Genomic DNA, 19627 nt, shown 5'->3' with positions numbered 1-19627 from the left:
TTATTTTAAGAATTATAGATACAGAACTCCTTTATGCAATCGCTATGTCCGATTTTAAAATAGCTTTTCGGCAAAAGCACATTTTGCAATATTCTGAGTAGATAGCCCAGCCATCATGGCTAGCTATTTTGAACCCCACCAAGTTTGGCCCTCACCAAACTCCGATTTACTATTAGAAAAATTTGATTACCTTTGCTGTTCTTCGTCAGAATGCACTCCCAGGACTTCTACTTCAATAACAAATGTTGGTTTGGTTCAAAATAATCCATAGTTATGTTCAAATATCCTCTGTTTTGTTTGTGCGTTCAAGACACTATCCGAAGGGTGACGAAGGGTGACGCGCCCGATGCGTTTCGTGACAAAAAAATTCTAAATATTCCATTACCGTACTTCGAAGCATGTCAACCGCTGTTTAAAATAAATTTTTATGCGATTTTTCTCGTAAAAAAGCGATAATATTCCGACCGGGAAACCCTGTTTACGTTCAAAGACAGAGAACGTTCAAACATGGTGTCGCCTCGTGCACGAGCCTCAGTCTCATTGTCCTCTGATCGACCACTATCCAAATGCGCTATTGTTTTTCAGCCAGGGGCTCCAAAGGCATCATTCACCGGTTTGCCGCCTTCTGAGAGCCTATGGGAGCCGTAGGAAGTGTCACGTTACAGCAGAGATCCTCAGTTTTCAATAAAGAGAGTGTAGAAGCCCAAGAAATGGTCAGAGAGGGTGCTTCCTGTAAGGAATCTTCTCAGGTTTTTGCCTGCCATATGAGTTCTGTTATACTCACAGACACCATTCAAACAGTTTTAGAAACGTTAGGGTGTTTTCTATCCAAAGCCAATAATTATATGCATATTCTAGTTTCTGGGCAGTAGTAATAACCAGATTAAATCGGGTACGTTTTTTATCCGGCCGTGCAAATACTGCCCCCTACCCTAGAGAGGTTAAATAAATAACAGAGACTCTAACCATCTGCCTCCTGTGTCTGCATCTGGGTCTTGCCTTGTCGTTATAGTTTGAGTCTTAACTGCTAGGGAAGAGAAGACAACGCTTCTACTAGTCAGACTCAAATCTCACAGGCACAAACATGACTCCAGTCACGTTCCCACGGTAACCTGACATTTTTTGCCTCATCTGTGATATTTTGGTTAAAAGACTCTAGTCACTAAAAGTGTAATTAAACAATTTACCACATTACTTCTTAATAGTAATACATTTATTGTTTTAGAAACATTACAAAGCATGCTCATCTGTTTTGTTGTGTTTTGTTGGTGTAATTTTAGCAGAAAAATAAATATTTGGGCTGGTAAAAAATCTGAGTGACTGTACATTTTATGCCCTGCTCAGGAGGTATGGCCTCTCTCCTCTGAGCTGTTAGAATGCATCCTCTCAGTGTGGTTTCATTGACTGTATTACACCAGAGATGTAACAATGGGCTCTGACCCTTATTATGTACTTATCTCTCTTTCTGAGAAGGAGGAGAATGAGACCACCAAGATGACAGTGTAAAACCATTTTCACTGATATTGCATCAGTTCATCGGCAAAGGAACCCATGTTTTTTGTAAGTAATTTGCAGGAGAATTTACAAGCAAAGTGCAGATGAATTAAAACAGTTGAGTCATTGGTCAGGGAATTTAAAGGCAAAGTGAACCAGAATACAAACAGTGTTATAGTAAAAAGTGTAAAATGTGATCATATTACTCCAGTGCTAGCCTCTCTACACTGGCTTCCTGTTAAGGCAGGTAACCTACAAAGCATTACATGGGCTTGCTCCTACCTGTCTTTCCGATTTGGTCCTGCCGTACATACCTACACGTACGCTAGGGTCACAAGACGCAGGCCTCCTTACTGTCCCTAGAATTTCTAAGCAAACAGCTGGAGGCAGGGCTTTCTCCTATAGAGCTACATTTTTATGGAATGGTCTGCCTACCCATGTGAGAGATGCAGACTCGGTCTCAACCTTTAAGTCTTTATTGAAGACTCATCTCTTCAGTAGGTCCTATGATTGAGTGTAGTCTGGCCCAGGAGTGTGAAGGTGAACGAAAAAGCACTGGAGCAACGAACCACCCTTGCTGTCTCTGCCTGGCCGGTTCCCCTCTCTCCACTGGGATTCTCTGCCTCTAAACCTATTACAGGGGCTGAGTCACTGGCTTACTGGTGCTCTTCCATGCCGTCCCAAGGAGGGGTGTGTCACTTTAGTGGGTTGAGTCAATGACGTGATCTACCTGTCTAGGTTGGCGTCCCCCCTTGGGTTGTGCCGTGGCGGAGATCTTTGTGGGCTATACTCGGCCTTGTCTCAGGATGGTAAGTTGGTGGTTGAAGATATCCCTCTAGTGGTGTTGGGGCTGTGCTTTGGCAAAGTGGGTGGGGTTATATCCTGCCTGTTTGGCCCTGTCCGGGGGTATCATCGGATGGGGCCACAGTGTCTCCTGACCCCTCCTGTCTCAGCCTCCAGTATTTATGCTGCAGTAGTTTATGTGTCGGGGGGCTAGGGTTAGTCTGTTATATCTGGAGTACTTCTCCTGCCTTATCCAGTGTCCTGTGTGAATTTAAGTATGCTCTCTCTAATTCTCTCTTTCTCTCTCTCGGAGGACCTAAGCCCTAGGACCATGCCTCAGGACTACCTGGCATGATGACTCCTTGCTGTCCCCAGTCCACCTGGCCGTGCTGCTGCTCCAGTTTCAACTGTTCTGCCTGCGGCTATGGAACCCTGACCTGTTCACCGGACGTGCAACCTGTCCAAGACCTGCTGTTTTCAACTCTCTAGAGACAGCAGGAGCGGTAGAGATACTCTCAATGATCAGCTATGAAAAGCCAACTCACATTTACTCCTGAGGTGCTGACCTGTTGCACCCTCGACAACTACTGTGATTATTATTATTTGACCATGCTGGTCATTTATGAACATTTGAACATCTTGGCCATGTTCTGTTATAATCTCCACCCGGCACAGCCAGAAGAGGACTGGCCACCCCTCATAGCCTGGTTCCTCTAGGTTTCTTCCTAGGTTTTGGCCTTTCTAGCGAGTTTTTCCTAGCCACCGTGCTTCTACACCTGCATTGCTTGCTGTTTGGGGTTTTAGGCTGGGTTTCTGTACAGCACTTTGTGACATCAGCTGATGTAAGAAGGGCTTTATATTTAAATTTTATTGATTGATTAAAGCTGCAATATTTAACTTTTCGGGTGACCTGAACAAATTCACATAGAAATGTGAGTTATAGATCTGTCAAACTCATTGAAAGCAAGTCTAAGAAGTGGTAGATCTGTTCTATGTAAGCTATTTCTATGCTTCCCGTTCTTTAGTTTAGTTTTTGCGTCTCTTACTTACGGTTTTGTACACCAGCTTCAAACAGCTGAAAATACAATATTTTTGGGTTACTGAAAATATATTTCACAGCGGTTTAGATGGTACAATGATTCTCTGCACTGCTTGTTTTGTCATATAAACTGAAATTAGGTGAACTATTAGAATTTTTGTAACCAGGAAATGGTGGAGCGATTTTTGCAAATTGCACCTTTAAAGTGAAGCATGAATGGCTTGAGAGCCATAGACAATTCCATATTTGGCCTGGAATTGTCCCCAAATATGCCTGACAGATTCTCTGACGGTTGCAGACAGTTTGCCAATGTGAGAATGTGTACATATTCCTATGAGATTGGTTACAACCAACTAAAAATACAGTTTGGCGTCAAAAGCAACAGCTGCCAGTGTGTTGGTATGCATCATTAGCAGGCTGTCTGATCTTCAGTCTGCTCTTAAAAGGAGAGCATCACAAAGGGCCATTCCATCCAAATACTACAATTTAATATGTTGTTTACCATAGCAATTATTGATTCGTGCCAACGGTCGTTATGTCAAAGTCTCCTTGACTCCTAGCAGCTGTAGCCAGAATGCGACACTCAGACACACCCAAGGCCATGACATTGCTCAATAACACTAGGCTGTGCCTCGTTTGAAGTATTGCTTGTTTATATGTTCTCTGTTTATGTGTCGAGGGGTTTGGAGCATAGCAAATTAATTTGCTTTGTAAAGATGACAAGACAATAACTATTCTATTCTGTTCTATACTATTCCCTATGCCAGTCTGGCAGATCTGACTAATCTGGGGGTATTTCTGTGAGCAAATGACTACACACACACACACACACCATTGCACAGTGATATCCAGTTCTGTATCCATCTGCAGATATATTCAAATGTCCGTGTCAGATCCCCACAGCACACAGAGCTGTGTCTCTGTCTCTCTCTTGCTCTTTCACCTCATATTCCTGTCCAGCCTCCATAAAACTAAAGAAATATCCTATTAGCTTGTCTGTCTTTCAGTATTTCTCATAAAGCCCTGTTATATATCCTATTAGCTTGTCTGTCTTTCATGATTTCTCATAAAGCCCTGTTATATATCCTATTAGCTTGTCTGTCTTTCAGTATTTCTCATAAAGCCCTGTTATATATCCGATTAGCTTGTCTGTCTTCCAGTTTTTCTCATAAAGCCCTGTTTATTATCCGATTAGCTTGTCTGTCTTGCAGTATTTCTCATAAAGCCCTGTTATATATCCTATTAGCTTGTCTGTCTTCCAGTATTTCTCATAAAGCCCTGTTATATATCCTATTAGCTTGTCTGTCTTTCAGTATTTCTCATAAAGCCCTGTTATATATCCGATTAGCTTGTCTGTCTTCCAGTATTTCTCATAAAGCCCTGTTATATATCCGATTAGCTTGTCTGTCTTCCAGTATTTCTCATAAAGCCCTGTTATATATCCTATTAGTTTGTCTGTCTTCCAGTATTTCTCATAAAGCCCTGTTATATATCCTATTAGCTTGTCTGTCTTCCAGTATTTCTCATAAAGCCCTGTTATATATCCTATTAGCTTGTCTGTCTTTCAATATTTCTCAGAAAGCCCTGTTATATATCCTATAAGCTTGTCTGTCTTTCAGTATTTCTCATAAATCCCTGTTATATATCCTATTAGCTTGTCTGTCTTCCAGTATTTCTCATAAAGCCCTGTTATATATCCTATTAGCTTGTCTGTCTTTCAGTATTTCTCATAAAGCCCTGTTATATATCCTATTAGCTTGTCTGTCTTCCAGTATTTCTCATAAAGCCCTGTTATATATCCTATTAGTTTGTCTGTCTTCCAGTATTTCTCATAAAGCCCTGTTATATATCCTATTAGCTTGTCTGTCTTTCAGTATTTCTCATAAAGCCCTGTTATATATCCTATTAGCTTGTCTGTCTTCCAGTATTTCTCATAAAGCCCTGTTATAAACTTTGGAACTGAGTTTTTGGCAGAAAGGCAATAAGGCTGTGTTTAGACAGGAAGCCCAATTCTGATATTATTTTCACTAATTGGTCTTTTGACCAATCAGATCAGTTCTGAAAAAGATCTGATGTGTATCAAGTTCATCGTAAGAAGGAGACCAAGGTGCAGCGTACTTAGAGTTCCACATGTTTAATAAATATGAAACTCACCAAAACCAATACAGAAGAAAACGAAACGTGACGTTCTGGGCTGCTCACAGGCAGCTACAAAAAAACAAGATCCCACAATCACAGGTGGGAAAAAGGGCTGCCTAAGTATGATCCCCAATCAGAGACAACGATAAACAGCTGCCTCTGATTGGGAACCATACTAGGCAAACAAAGAAATAGCAACATAGATATGCCCACCCAAGTCACACCCTGACCTAACAAAATAGAGAATAAAAAGGCTCTCTAAGGTCAGGGCGTGACAATGTGAAAAGATCTGATGTGATCTTTTTAGTGGAATTAGTGGAAAAAAGATCAGAATTGGTCTGCGTGTCTAAGATACACAGATGTACATCTGAATCCATTTGAATCATGCACTGAGCAGAAATCACTGGTCTGACTGTCTTACCTTTGGCGTTTTTGTGCATTTTCCATTCCTGGCGTCCTTGATGTAGGCAATGTCCAGGAGATCAGTGTCCTGTAAACAAGCAACAGAAATAGAGTGGTAAGATTCAGTCACATGTGGGTTTGTCCAGTGGGTGTGTGTGTGCACGTGTGTAAGATAGTGGATAGGAAACACATCAGCCTTTGTTGCCTGGGGAAACCCTTTGGAGAGGATGTGATGTGTCACCTAGTCTAGAAACACAAACACTCACTGTCATACAATAACACACTCACTGTCTTACGGGGCGGCAGGTAGCCTAGTGGTTAAAGCGTTGGACTAGTAACTGAAAGGTTGCAAGATCGAATCCCTGAGCTGACAAGATAAAAATCTGTCGTTCTGCCCCTGAACAAGGCAGTTAACCCACTGTTCCTAGGCCGTCATTGAAAATTAGAATTTTTCTTAACTGACTTGCCTAGTTAAATAAAGGTAAAAGAAAAAAAGAAAAATAACACACTCACTGTCGTACAATAACACACTCACTGTCGTACAATAACACACTCACTGTTGTTCAATAACACACTCACTGTTGTTCAATAACACACTCACTGTCGTACAATAACACACTCACTGTTGTTCAATAACACACTCACTGTTGTTCAATAACACACTCACTGTTGTTCAATAACACACTCACTGTCGTACAATAACACACTCACTGTTGTTCAATAACACTCACTGTTGTTCAATAACACACTCACTGTTGTTCAATAACACACTCACTGTTGTTCAATAACACACTCACTGTTGTTCAATAACACACTCACTGTTATTCAATAACACACTCACTGTCGTACAATAACACACTCACTGTTGTTCAATAACACACTCACTGTTGTTCAATAACACACTCACTGTTGTTCAATAACACACTCACTGTTGTTCAATAACACACTCACTGTTGTTCAATAACACTCACTGTTGTTCAATAACACACTCACTGTTGTTCAATAACACACTCACTGTTGTTCAATAACACACTCACTGTTGTTCAATAACACACTCACTGTTGTTCAATAACACACTCACTGTTATTCAATAACACACTCACTGTTGTTCAATAACACACTCACTGTTATTCAATAACACACTCACTGTTGTTCAATAACACACTCACTGTCGTACAATAACACACTCACTGTTATTCAATAACACACTCACTGTTATTCAATAACACACTCACTGTTGTTCAATAACACACTCACTGTTGTTCAATAACACACTCACTGTTGTTCAATAACACACTCACTGTTGTTCAATAACACACTCACTGTTGTTCAATAACACACTCACTGTTGTTCAATAACACACTCACTGTCGTACAATAACACACTCACTGTCGTACAATAACACACTCACTGTTGTTCAATAACACACTCACTGTTGTTCAATAACACACTCACTGTCGTACAATAACACACTCACTGTTGTTCAATAACACACTCACTGTCGTACAATAACACACTCACTGTCGTACAATAACACACTCACTGTTGTTCAATAACACACTCACTGTTATTCAATAACACACTCACTGTTGTTCAATAACACACTCACTGTTGTTCAATAACACACTCACTGTTATTCAATAACACACTCACTGTTATTCAATAACACACTCACTGTTGTTCAATAACACACTCACTGTTGTTCAATAACACACTCACTGTTGTTCAATAACACACTCACTGTTGTTCAATAACACACTCACTGTTATTCAATAACACATTCACTGTCGTACAATAACACACTCACTGTCGTACAATAACACACTCACTGTCGTACAATAACACACTCACTGTTATTCAATAACACACTCACTGTTATTCAATAACACACTCACTGTTGTACAATAACACACTCACTGTTGTTCAATAACACACTCACTGTTGTTCAATATGTCCTGATGTCCTGCCAAACAGTGGATTCAGACACACACACTCATCAGTGCACAGACACACACACTCATCAGTGCACAGACACACACACTCATCAGTGCACAGACACACACACACTCATCAGTGCACAGACACACACACTCATCAGTGCACAGACACACACACACATCAGTGCACAGACACACACACTCATCAGTGCACAGACACACACACTCATCAGTGCACAGACACACACACACTCATCAGTGCACAGACACACACACTCATCAGTGCACAGACACACACACACTCATCAGTGCACAGACACACACACACTCATCAGTGCACAGACACACACACTCATCAGTGCACAGACACACACACTCATCAGTGCACAGACACACACACACTCATCAGTGCACAGACACACACACAGTGATGATGTACCTGTGAGCTTTTTCTCTCATTCTCTCATCACACAAATGGAGTGCTGTTTGTTGCAGACATTGCTAGCTTTCTACAGTCTGATATCGCTAGTCCCATCAAACAATCTTGCATTGTGAAAAGAACAAACGCCAGAGTCTCACTTACTGTATGCCTATTTGGAAAGAAATGATTAGTATTTGTCTTCTTTTTGTTTGGTAACACCAACCTGTCTCTCACCTCCGCTCAGAAATGGCTACGAGGGGAGCAGCACGCGCCGGTCAAGTTTACGACTCTATCCACAGGTTTCGCACCTTTCGTTATTTGGTGTGTGTTGGCATCCTACGTAGTGTATGTGTATATTAGCACTCTGACTAGGCTGGGCTGAATGACTAGAGGTCAATGGAGCAGGCCATTACAGGGTTCTACTCAAGCCTTACTCTCAACGAAGCATCTCTCTCTCTCTTTCTCTCTCTACCTCTGCTCTCTCCTTTTCTCTCCCTCTCTCTCTCTTGCTAATGAAAGGAGGATATGAGAAAGGAACCATATTAGGATTTACATATGTCTCTCTCCACCAGGGCTCTCACTAACCACATCTGAAATACACAGCACCCCTGCTCCGAATGGAGGTATAGACTTCACTAACGATCTATTATTGATTCAGAGTTCCACATTCCATTTGAGAGTTCCATGTTCCACAAAGGCACCAGTGAGAAGAACACACGGTCTTAGCTAGTCTAAAAGCACTGTTGATGTTACTCAAAGTGGGGGCACTGAAATATTGACAATACATAGAGGCATTGGAGGCTGCCTGACATGGGCAAGTGTTCTGGTTCTCGGTCTATGGGATTAAAAGAACACAATTACATTTACATTTAAGGGAGCACCCCCACCTATTAACATCGACGGGACAGCAGTGCAGAAGATGGAAAGTTTTAAGTTCCTCGGTGTACATATCACGACAAACTGAAATGGTCCACGCACACAGACAGTGTGGTGAAGAAGGCGCAACATGGCCTCTTCAAATCAAATCAAAGTTTATTTGTCACGTGCGCCGAAAACAACAGGTGTAGACCTTACAGTGAAATGCTTACTTACACGCTCTAACCAATAGTGCAAAAATGGTATTAGGCGAACAATAGGTAAGTAAAGAAATAAAACAACAGTAAAAAGACAGGCTATATACAGTAGCGAGGCTATAAAAGTAGCGAGGCTACATACAGACACCGGTTAGTCAGGCTGATTGAGGTAGTATGTACATGTAGATATGGTTGAAGTGACTATGCATATATGATGAACAGAGAGTAGCAGTAGCGTAAAAGAGGGGTTGGTGGGTGGTGGGACACAATGCAGATAGCCCGGTTAGCCAATGTGTGGGAGCACTGGTAGGTCGGCCCAATTGAGGTAGTATGTACATGAATGTTTAGTTAAAGTAACTATGCATATATGATAAACAGAGCGAAGCAGCAGCGTAAAAAGAGGGTTGGGGGAGCACACAATGCAAATAGTCCGGGTAGCCATTTGATTACCTGTTCAGGAGTCTTATGGCTTGGGGGTAAAAACTGTTGAGAATCCTTTTTGTCCTAGACTTGGCACTCCGGTACCGCTTGCCATGCGGTAGTAGAGAGAACAGTCTATGACTGGGGTGACTGGGGTCTTTGACAATTTTTAGGGCCTTCCTCTGACACCGCCTGGTGTAGAGGTCATGGATGGCAGGCAGCTTAACCCCTGTGATGTACTGGGCCATACGCACTACCCTCTGTAGTGCCTTGCGGCAGATGCCGAGAAATTGCCGTACCAGGCAGTGATGCAACCAGTCAGGATGCTCTCAATGTTGCAGCTGTAGAACCTTTTGAGGATCTCAGGACCCATGCCAAATCTTTTTAGTTTCCTGCGGGGGAATAGGCTTTGTCGTGCCCTCTTCACGACTGTCTTGGTGTGTTTGGACCATTCTAGTTTGTTGTTGATGTGGAGACCAAGGAACTTGAAGCTCTCAACCTGCTCCACTACAGCCCTGTCGATGAGAATGGGGGTGTGCTCGGTCCTCCTTTTCCTGTAGTCCACAATCATCTCCTTAGTCTTGGTTACGTTGAGGGATAGGTTGTTATTCTGGCACCACCCGGCCATGTCTCTGACCTCCTCCCTATAGGCTGTCTTGTCGTTGTCTGTGATCAGGCCTACCACTGTTGTGTCGTCTGCAAACTTAATGATGGTGTTGGAGTCGTGCCTGGCCATGCAGTCGTGGGAGTACAGGAGGGGACTGAGCACACACCCCTGGGGAGCTCCAGTGTTGAGGATCAGTGTGGCAGATGTGTTGCTACCTACCCTCACCACCTGCCCGTCAGGAAGTCCAGGATCCAGTTGCAGAGGGAGGTGTTTAGTCCCGGGATCCTTAGCTTAGTGATGAGCTATGAGGGTACTATGGTGTTGAACGCTGAGCTGTAGTCAATGAATAGTTTTCTTTTGTCCAGGTGGGAAAGGGCAGTGTGGAGTGCAATAGAGATTGCATCATATGTGGATCTGTTTGGGCTGTATGCCAATTGGAGTGGGTCTAGGGTTTCTGGGATTATGATCTTGATGTGAGCCATTACCAATCTTTCAAAGCACTTCATGGCTACGGACGTGAGTGCTACGGGTCTGTAGTCATTTAGGCAGGTTGCCTTTGTGTTCTTGGGCACAGGGACTATGGTGGACTGCTTGAAACATGTTGGTATTACAGACTCAATCAGGGACATATTGAAAATGTCAGTGAAGACACCTGCCAGTTGGTCAGCACATTCCCGGAGCACACGTCCTGGTAATCCATCTGGCCCTGCAGCCTTATGTGTGTTGACCTGTTTAAAGGTCTTACTCACGTCAGCTACGGAGAGCGTGATCACACAGTCGTCTGGAACAGCTGATGCGCTCATGCATGCCTCAGTGTTGCTTGCCTCGAAGCGAGCATAGAAGTGATTTAGCTCGTCTTTAAGGCTTGTGTCACTGGGCCGGTCGCGGCTGTGCTTCTCTTTGTAGTCTGTAATAGTTTGCAAGCCCTGCCACATAAGACGAGCGTCGGAGCCGGTGTAGTATGATTCACTCTTAGCCCTGTATTGATGGTTCGTCGCAGGGTGTAGCACATTTCTTGTATGCTTCTGGGTTAGATTCCCGCACGTTGAAAGCGGCAGCTCTACCCTTTAGCTCAGTGCGAATGTTGCCTGTAATCCATGGCTTCTGGTTGGGGTATGTACATACAGTCACTGTTGGGACAACGTCCTCGATACACTTATTGATAAAGCCAGTGACTGATGTGGTGTACTCCTCAATGACATTGGAAGAATCCCAGAACATGTTCCAGTCTGTGATAGCAAAACAGTCCTGTAGTTTAGCATCTGCTTCATCTGACCACTTTTTTATAGACCGAGTCACTGGTGCTTCCTGCTTTCATTTTTGCTTGTTAGCAGGAATCAGGAGGATAGAGTTGTGGTCGGATTTACCAAATGGAGGGTGAGGGAGAGCTTTGTACGCGTCTCTGTGTGATCTCGAATTTTTTCCCCCTCTGTTTGCACATTTAACATATTGATAGAAATTTGGTAGAACTGATTTAAGTTTCCCTGCATTAAAGTCTCCGGCCAATAGGTGCGCAGCCTCTGGGTGAGTGGTTTCCTGTTTGCTTATTTCCTTATACAGCTGACTGAGTGCGGTCTTAGTGCCGGCATCTGTCTGTGGTGGTAAATAAACAGCCACGAAAAGTATAGCTGAAAACTCTCTAGGCAAGTAGTGTGGCCTGCAATTTATCACAATATACTCTACTCAACCTCAGGAGGCTGAAAAAATGTGGCTTGTCACCGAAAACCCTCACTAACTTTTACAGGTGCACAATTGAGAGCATTCTGTCGGGCTGTATCACCGCCTGGTACGGTAACTGCACTGCCCGCAACCGCAGGGCTCTCCAGAGGGTGGTGCGGTCTGCACAGCGCATCACCGGGGGCAAACTACCTGCCCTCCAGGACACATACAACACCTGATGTCACAGGAAGGCCAAAAAGATAATGAAGGACAATAACCACCCGAGCCACTACCTGTTCACCCCGCTTCCACCCAGAAGGCGAGGTCAGTACAGGTGCATCAAAGCTGGGACAGAGAGATCGAAAAACAGCTTCTATCTCAAGCCATCAGATTGTTAAACAGCCACCACTAGCACAGAGGCGGCTGCCTACCTACAGACTTGATATCATTGGCCACTTTAATAAATGGAACACTAGTCACTTTAATAATGCCACTTTAAGAATGTTTACATATCTCTATTTACTCATCTCATACAGTATGTATATACTGTATACTGCATCCTTCACTAACTATTCTTTACTATCTATTGCATCTTAGCCGCTCTGTCACTGCTCATCCATTTATTTTATACTTATATATTCTCATCCCATTCCTTTACTAGATTGTGTGTATTCGGTTTTGTTGTGGAATTGTTAGATATTACCTATTAGATACTGCTGCACTGTCGGATCTAAAAGCACAAGCATTTCGCTACACTCGCAATAACATCTGCTAACCATGTGTATGTGACCAATAGAACTTGATTTGTTTTGACATTTTACTGATGTAGATGTTCATATTTAAAGTGATTTACAATAAGTGCATTCAATGAAGGTAAAGCAACCACCAAATCACATTAAATCAAATCATGTATCCCTCCACTTAAAAATATGTGTGAAGACAATTATTTGGGGTCAAAAATGACTAAACTAACTGTGATTGGTGGAAAGGACGAGACAGAAGCATCACAAGTAATCTGTCACCGACTAAGGTCATGAGAATGACACGCAGCCATCACAGTCAAATGGTTAGGGAGAGAGAGAGCCTATCTTTCTATGCTATTTCACGCTGATTTGCTACAACGTTGTCTCTGATACGAGCTGTTATATGATTATGTGTAAACTGAACTCCTTACCCTGGTCAGAAGGAAACCCTGTCTGCACTTTATTCCCTACATAAGGCACTACTTTTGACTAGAGCCCTCCGCCATATGGTCCCGGGTCAAATAAAGTGCAATTTGTAGGGAATAGGGTGCCATTTGGAACGGAAGCCTACCTTTCTGGAGTCTGAGCCTCGGGTCAAAGCAGTCAACCTGCTATGACTAATTCTCTCTCTGTCTCTCTCCATCTCTCTTGCTCTCTTTTCTTTCTGTCCATCTGTCTCTCAATCTAGCTGTTGGAGATTGAGGCCATGAGGTGGAGAATGACCCTGGCTGAGCAGTGAACTGACTGGCTGCTGTCCCAAATGATACCATATTCTCCATATACTACACCACTTTTGATCAGGGCCCATAGGCATAAACCAACAACTGACACTATCCAGAAAGTCAAGCCATATATAGTTATAAGAACAATCCAGATGGAAGGAATACACCTTGTTTGATTATGTGACGCACATATCCATATGATGATTACTACAGGAGCACTTTATTTTTACCTCTACACTCCTTTAACAACTGGAGACTTATCTCTCCCTCTCTAACTTTAAACATCAGCTGTCAGAGCAGCTTACCGATCACTGAACCTGTACATAGCCTATCTGTAAATAGCACACCCAACTACCTCATCCCCAAATTGTTATTTATCCTCTTGCTCTTTTGCACCCCAGTATCTCTACTTGCACATGATCATCTGCACATCTATCTCTCCAGTGTTAATGCTAAATTGTAATTATTTTGCCTCTATGGCCTATTTATTCCCTTACCTCCCTAATCTTCCACATTTGCACAACTGTACATAGATTTTTCTATTGTGTTATTGACTGTACGTTTGTTTATGTGTAACTCTGTGTTGATGTTTTTGTCGCACTGCTTTGCTTTCTCTTGGCCAGGTCGCAGTTGTAAATGAGAACTTGTTCTCAACTGGCCTACATGGTTAAATAAAGGTGAAATAATATTATTATTTTTAAACAACATGTACACTACATGACCAAAAGTATGTGGACACCTGCTCGTCGAACATCTCATTACAAAATCATGGGCATGAATATGGAGTTGGTCCCCCCTTTGCTGCTATAACAGCGTCCACTGTTCTGGGAAGGCTTTCTACTTGATGTTGGAATATTGCTGCGGGGACTTGCTTCCATTCAGTCACAAGAGCATTAGTGAGGTCGGGCAACTGATACTGGGCGATTTGGCCTGACTCGCAGTCGCCGTTCCAATTCATCCCAAAGGTGTTCAATGGGGTTGAGGCCCGAGCTCTGTGCAGGCCAGTCAAGTTCTTTCACACCGATCTCGACAATGTCATTGTATGCTGTTGCGTTTAGATTACTCTTCACTGGAACTAAGGGGCCAAGCCCGAACCATGAAAAACAGCTCCAGAACATTATTCCTCCTCCAGCAAACTTTAGAGTTGGCACTATGCATTGGCGGTAGGTAATGTTCTCCTGGCATCCGCCAAATCCAAACTTGTCCGTCGGACTGCCAGATGGTGAAATGCAATTCATAATTTCAGAGAATGAGTTTCCACTGTTCCAGAGTCCAATGGCTGCAAGCTTTACACTACTCCAGCCAACGATTGGCATTGCACATGGTGATCTGAAGCTTGCTTGCGGCTGCTCGGCCATGATAACCCATTTCATGAAGCTCCAGACGAACAGTTCTTGTATCCACGTTGCTACCAGAGGCAGTTTGGAACTTGGTAGTGAGTGTTGCAACCGAGGACAGACGATTTTTACACGCTTCATGCTTCAGCACTCGGCGGTCCCGTTCTGTGAGCTTGTGTGGCCTACCACTTTGTGACTGTGCCGTTGTTGCTGCTAGAGGTTTCGAATTCACAATAACAGCACGTACAGTTGACCGGGGCAACTCTAGCAGGGCAGAAATGTTACAAACTGACTTGTTGGAAAGGTGGCATCCTAAGGACAGTGCCACATTGAAAGTCACTGAGCTCTTCAGTAAAGCCATTCAACTGCCAATGTTTTCCTATGGAGATTGCATGGCGGTGTACTCAATTGTATACACCTGTCAGCAACAAGGAGTCGCTAGAGCGCAATTAGCCAAGTGAAGCTCCCCCCGGCCAAACCCTCCCCTAACCCGGACGACGCTGGGCCAATTGTGTGCTGCCTTATGTGACACAGACTGTGCAATGTCAGCGCAAGAACTGTTCGTCTGGAGCTTCATGAAATGGGTTTCCATGGCCTTCAGGGGACCATGACAAAACATCCCAAGGATGTCCTAAAAACGTCCTCGGGGATGTCCCCGGGACAAATCAGGAACTAGACAATACCTCCAGGAGACCATGAAACAACATCCCAAGTACATGCTAAAAAAAAGTCCTTGGAGACATCCCTGGAACAAACCGGGAACTAGACAAAACTTCCATGGAACCATGACACAAAGTCCAAAGAACATCCTAAAAACGTCCTTGAGGACGTCCCCGCGACAAACTGGGAAATAGACAAAACCTTCAGGGGACCATGACACAACGTCCAAAAAACATCGTAGAGGATGTCCCTGTGACAAACCGGGAAATAGACAAAACCTCTAGGGAAGCATGACACAACGTCCCAAGAATGTTTAGGATACCTTCAGGGGACCATGACAAAATGTCCAAAGAACATTCTAAAAAAGTCCCTGTGGAAAACCGGGAACTATAAAAAGGTCCCCCAGAGAACGCTCCCTTGGGACCATCACGCAATGTCTTCAGGACTAGTCAAATTAAAGTCCTGAGAACGTCCTAAAAAGGTCCTGATATGGTCCTCAGTGATGTCCTGGGAACATACAGGGAACTAGACAAAGGTCCCCTGGAGAACGTTCACTTTTGGACCATTATATAACATTCTTAGAACGTCCTCAGAACATCAGTGGAATAACCTCAGGCTAAAACCCTTAAGGGACCTAATGGGAACGCCAAATGTCCCTGCTGGGAATGTGCTAGCTAGGTGCCTAAAGAAGGAAGCAGTGGGGCTAATACGAAGACACACTGAAGCCTATGGTGAACAAACTGAGCTCACTTATCCAGGATCAGTACTCCACAGAATATAAAACTGCTAGGATTTTAACTGGCTTCTCAGTATGTTGATTAATATGCTTATTCATGCAATGTCATGATCTGTCAAAAATTCATGATCTTATTTTGCTATTTTCTCACATTGCTGTTAAATTCTATTCACGCATTGAATTTGGATTCATTCTTTAAATCCCATTTCTTTTCGATTTGCATGTCTTGTCTATTCCAACATCTCTGAGGTTATTAGTGTATGCAACAACACAGCCAAGAGAGCTTATTAGAATACACATCACGTTCAGGGAGCTGGCAGGGCCAGCCAGAGAACCAGGGGAAATTAATGAACATGCTTAACCTGCACTGCCCTGAGGGTATCACTTCCTGTGCCTCTCTGTTTCCCTGTGGTTCCCAGCTGTGTTTCCCTGTGTTTTTCTGTTTCCCTGTGGTTCCCTGTCTGTTTCCCTGTGTGGTTCCCTGTCTGTCTGTTTCCCTGGGTCTCTATGGGTTTCTCTCTATATCCCTGTGTGTCCCTCTGTGTCTCTGTTTCCCTGTGGTGTCCTACTCTGTCTCGCTGTGTACCCTCCTTCCCTCTGTCTCTCTGTGTCTTTTTCCCTCTATCTAACTGTGTCTCTCTGCTTCTCACTGTGTCTCTGCTTCCCTGGGTGTGTGTCTCTGTGTTTTTCTGTCAATATAAAGGCCAGTGATAACCCAGCTAGCACATTTGGTTCCTTGGACGTTATGGAAACTTCCGTTTTTGGTTTCACATTGGTTGTGGGAACGAAGCCATACGTTTCCTGACCGATAAAACTGAATGTTTTTTTAAATGTTCTGAAGAAGTGAAAAATGTGCCTGTTCAGGGAACTATTATTTTTGTAGGTTACAGGGAGGTTCTGAGAACATTTTACTCTGGTTCCTTGAACGTTTTCCTGGGAGTTTTGAGAATAGAATGTATGTTTTTAAATTACATTCTTAGAGCTTTCTCTGAACATTGCTAAAGTTTTCTTGTGTTTTTTCTGGAAAGTTTTCTTAATGTTCCATGCACATTTTGAGAAAATAACTTTAAATAGAACCATGAGGCAACCTCCAGGAAACGTTACGCTGAAGTACTGAAATACCCACAGAAGAATGTTGTTTCTTAACGTTCTCTGGACTATTTGAGAACATTCCCAATGTCAAAACAGTCGGAGAACGTTCCTAGAACATGACTAAAATTAAATGTAACCATGTTTGAACTTTTCGGAAACGTTCTGTTAAGTAATGAAATACTAGTTATTTGTTGTCAGGTTCCTTAAATGTGCTGAGAATGTTCCAAAGCCAAGCAACTATCCTGCACCATTCTCAGAAAGTTGTGGGAAAGTTCTATGCAAAACAACCATAGGACAACCACGCTCTCACCAAGCTCTAAGAAACATAATGGTTCTCAGAATGTGGTATCTAGGAATCTATTAGGGTTTGCGTAGGATATGTGTACATGTGCAAATGTGATGAGTACAATAATGTGCTGTAGCGCAATCAAGATCAGACTATCTGGTGTAGATTGCCTACGGAGCTGTGAAGGGAACGGCACCTCCATACCTTCAGGCTCTGATCAGGCCCTACACCCAAACAAGGGCACTGCGTTCATCCACCTCTGGCCTGCTGGCCCCCCTACCTCTGAGGAAGCACAGTTCCCGCTCAGCCCAGTCAAAACTGTTCGCTGCTCTGGCACCCCAATGGTGGAACAAGCTCCCTCACGACACCAGGACAGCGGAGTCAATCACCACCTTCCGGAGACACCTGAAACCCCACCTCTTTAAGGAATACCTAGGATAGGATAAAGTAATCCTTCTAACCCCCCCCCCCCTTAAAAGATTTAGATGCACTATTGTAAAGTGGTTGTTCCACTGGATATCATAAGGTGAATGCACCAATTTGTAAGTCGCTCTGGATAAGAGCGTCTGCTAAATGACTTAAATGTAATGTAAATGTAGATCTAGTTTGCTTTTATTTCAAGATGGATAGATAGGCCTCCCAAGTAGCGCAGTGGTCTAAGGCACTGCATCGCAGTGTGCCACTAGAGATTCTTGGTTCAAGTCCAGGCTCTGTCGCAGCCGGCCGCGACCGGGAGACTCATGGGGCAGCGCACAATTGGCCCAGTGTCGTTCGGGGAGGGTTTGGTCGGCAGGGATGTCCTTGTCCCATTGCGCACTAATGACTCCTGTGGTGGGCCGAGTGTAATGCACACTGACACAGTCACCAGGTGTACGGTGTTTCCTCTGACACATTGGTTTGGCTGGCTTCCGGGTTAAGTGGACATTGTGTCTAGAAGCAGTGTGGCTTGGTTGAGTTTTGTTTTGGAGGACGCACTGCTCTCGACCTTCACCTCTCCCGAGTCTGTACAGGAGTTGCAGCGATGAGACAAGACTGGAACTACCAATTGGATACCACAAAATTGGGGAGAAAAAGGGGTAAACAAAAAAAAAAACATGGGTAGATGGAAGGAGAGAGGATAAAGGAATAGGAGTGAGAGATGGAGAGCGGTGATCAAGTGAATGAGGGATGGAAGAAGAGAGAACGAATAGAGGATGGAGAGGGAGAGAGGGTCGCCGAGAGGGAAAAAAAGTGAACAAGCGAGGGAGAGATGGAGTGAGGGAAGCGTTGCTGACAGCCACAGGGGTAGCTAGCTCATTTAAAGAGCAGCATGGTTGACAGCGCCCAGGTTACAAACGGATGTGCGCTCCGCAGGGTTCCTACAGAGAGAGAGAGAGAGAGAGAGAGAGAGAGAGAGGTGAGGAACAGCTTGCATAGGTAAATGAGAATTGAGTGAGAGACTAGGTTGGTGGAATGGGGGAGAGATTTAGGGGAGGGGTGAGTGAGAAATATAGGAATAGTGAATTAATGCTTTAGAGGGAAAGAGGAGGAATGATAACAATTTGTTCTGATTTAATGCAGAGTGCATAGTAACTCCATGGGAACTAACTGCTCCTTGGGCTGGAGGGGAGATGGATTCAGTTCTTCAGAGTATTGAAGAATGATTAAGACAGGACAGACGAAGGAATGTCAGCACATAAGAGTGTTGACTCCAAACTAGAAGAGCAAACTGGCAATTCCAATAGTTTCCATTTCACTTAAAAAAACATGCGACTCTTAAATCACCTAGCCAGACAGATAGGGCTTTCCACAGCGCTGACAGGCTAAGCTGACATGCTAGGCTGACATGCTAGGTTGACATGCTAACTCCATGCAATATAAAATAACTGGGTCTATATTGGGCTCTAAAGGTATTACTGTCTGTCTGTCTGTCTGTCTGTCTGTCTGTCTGTCTGTCTGTCTGTGTCTATAATTTCCAAAATAAGAAGTGACAAATGGACAAAAACAATTCCGCCCATATTCAGTACTACTACTACTACTACTGTTTTAAGATCTGTTAAACAAACCAGGGCCCATCTTCACAAAGCGTCTCAGAGTA

The 19627-nt window shown here is 43.6% G+C and overlaps 1 protein-coding gene across 3 annotated transcripts in view; it reads right to left on the bottom strand.

Moving 5' to 3' along the window:
* The window catches only part of LOC106608062 (1-phosphatidylinositol 4,5-bisphosphate phosphodiesterase beta-1), a 275600-nt gene that overhangs the window by 194871 nt on the left and 61102 nt on the right, over positions 1-19627 (bottom strand). For all 3 annotated transcript variants that reach the window (XM_045720989.2, XM_045720987.2, XM_045720988.2), the window contains exon 3: positions 5877-5945. In XM_045720989.2, coding sequence (XP_045576945.2) covers positions 5877-5945 — 69 coding nt within the window. The remainder of the gene's footprint in view (positions 1-5876; positions 5946-19627) is intronic.

This window comes from Salmo salar, chromosome 06 (genome assembly GCF_965601325.2).
Source record: "Salmo salar chromosome 06, fSalSal1, whole genome shotgun sequence".
Lineage (NCBI taxonomy): Eukaryota > Metazoa > Chordata > Actinopteri > Salmoniformes > Salmonidae > Salmo > Salmo salar.
The sequence above is the reverse complement of the archived record's forward strand: the minus strand, read 5'-3'. Positions and strand labels throughout refer to the sequence as shown.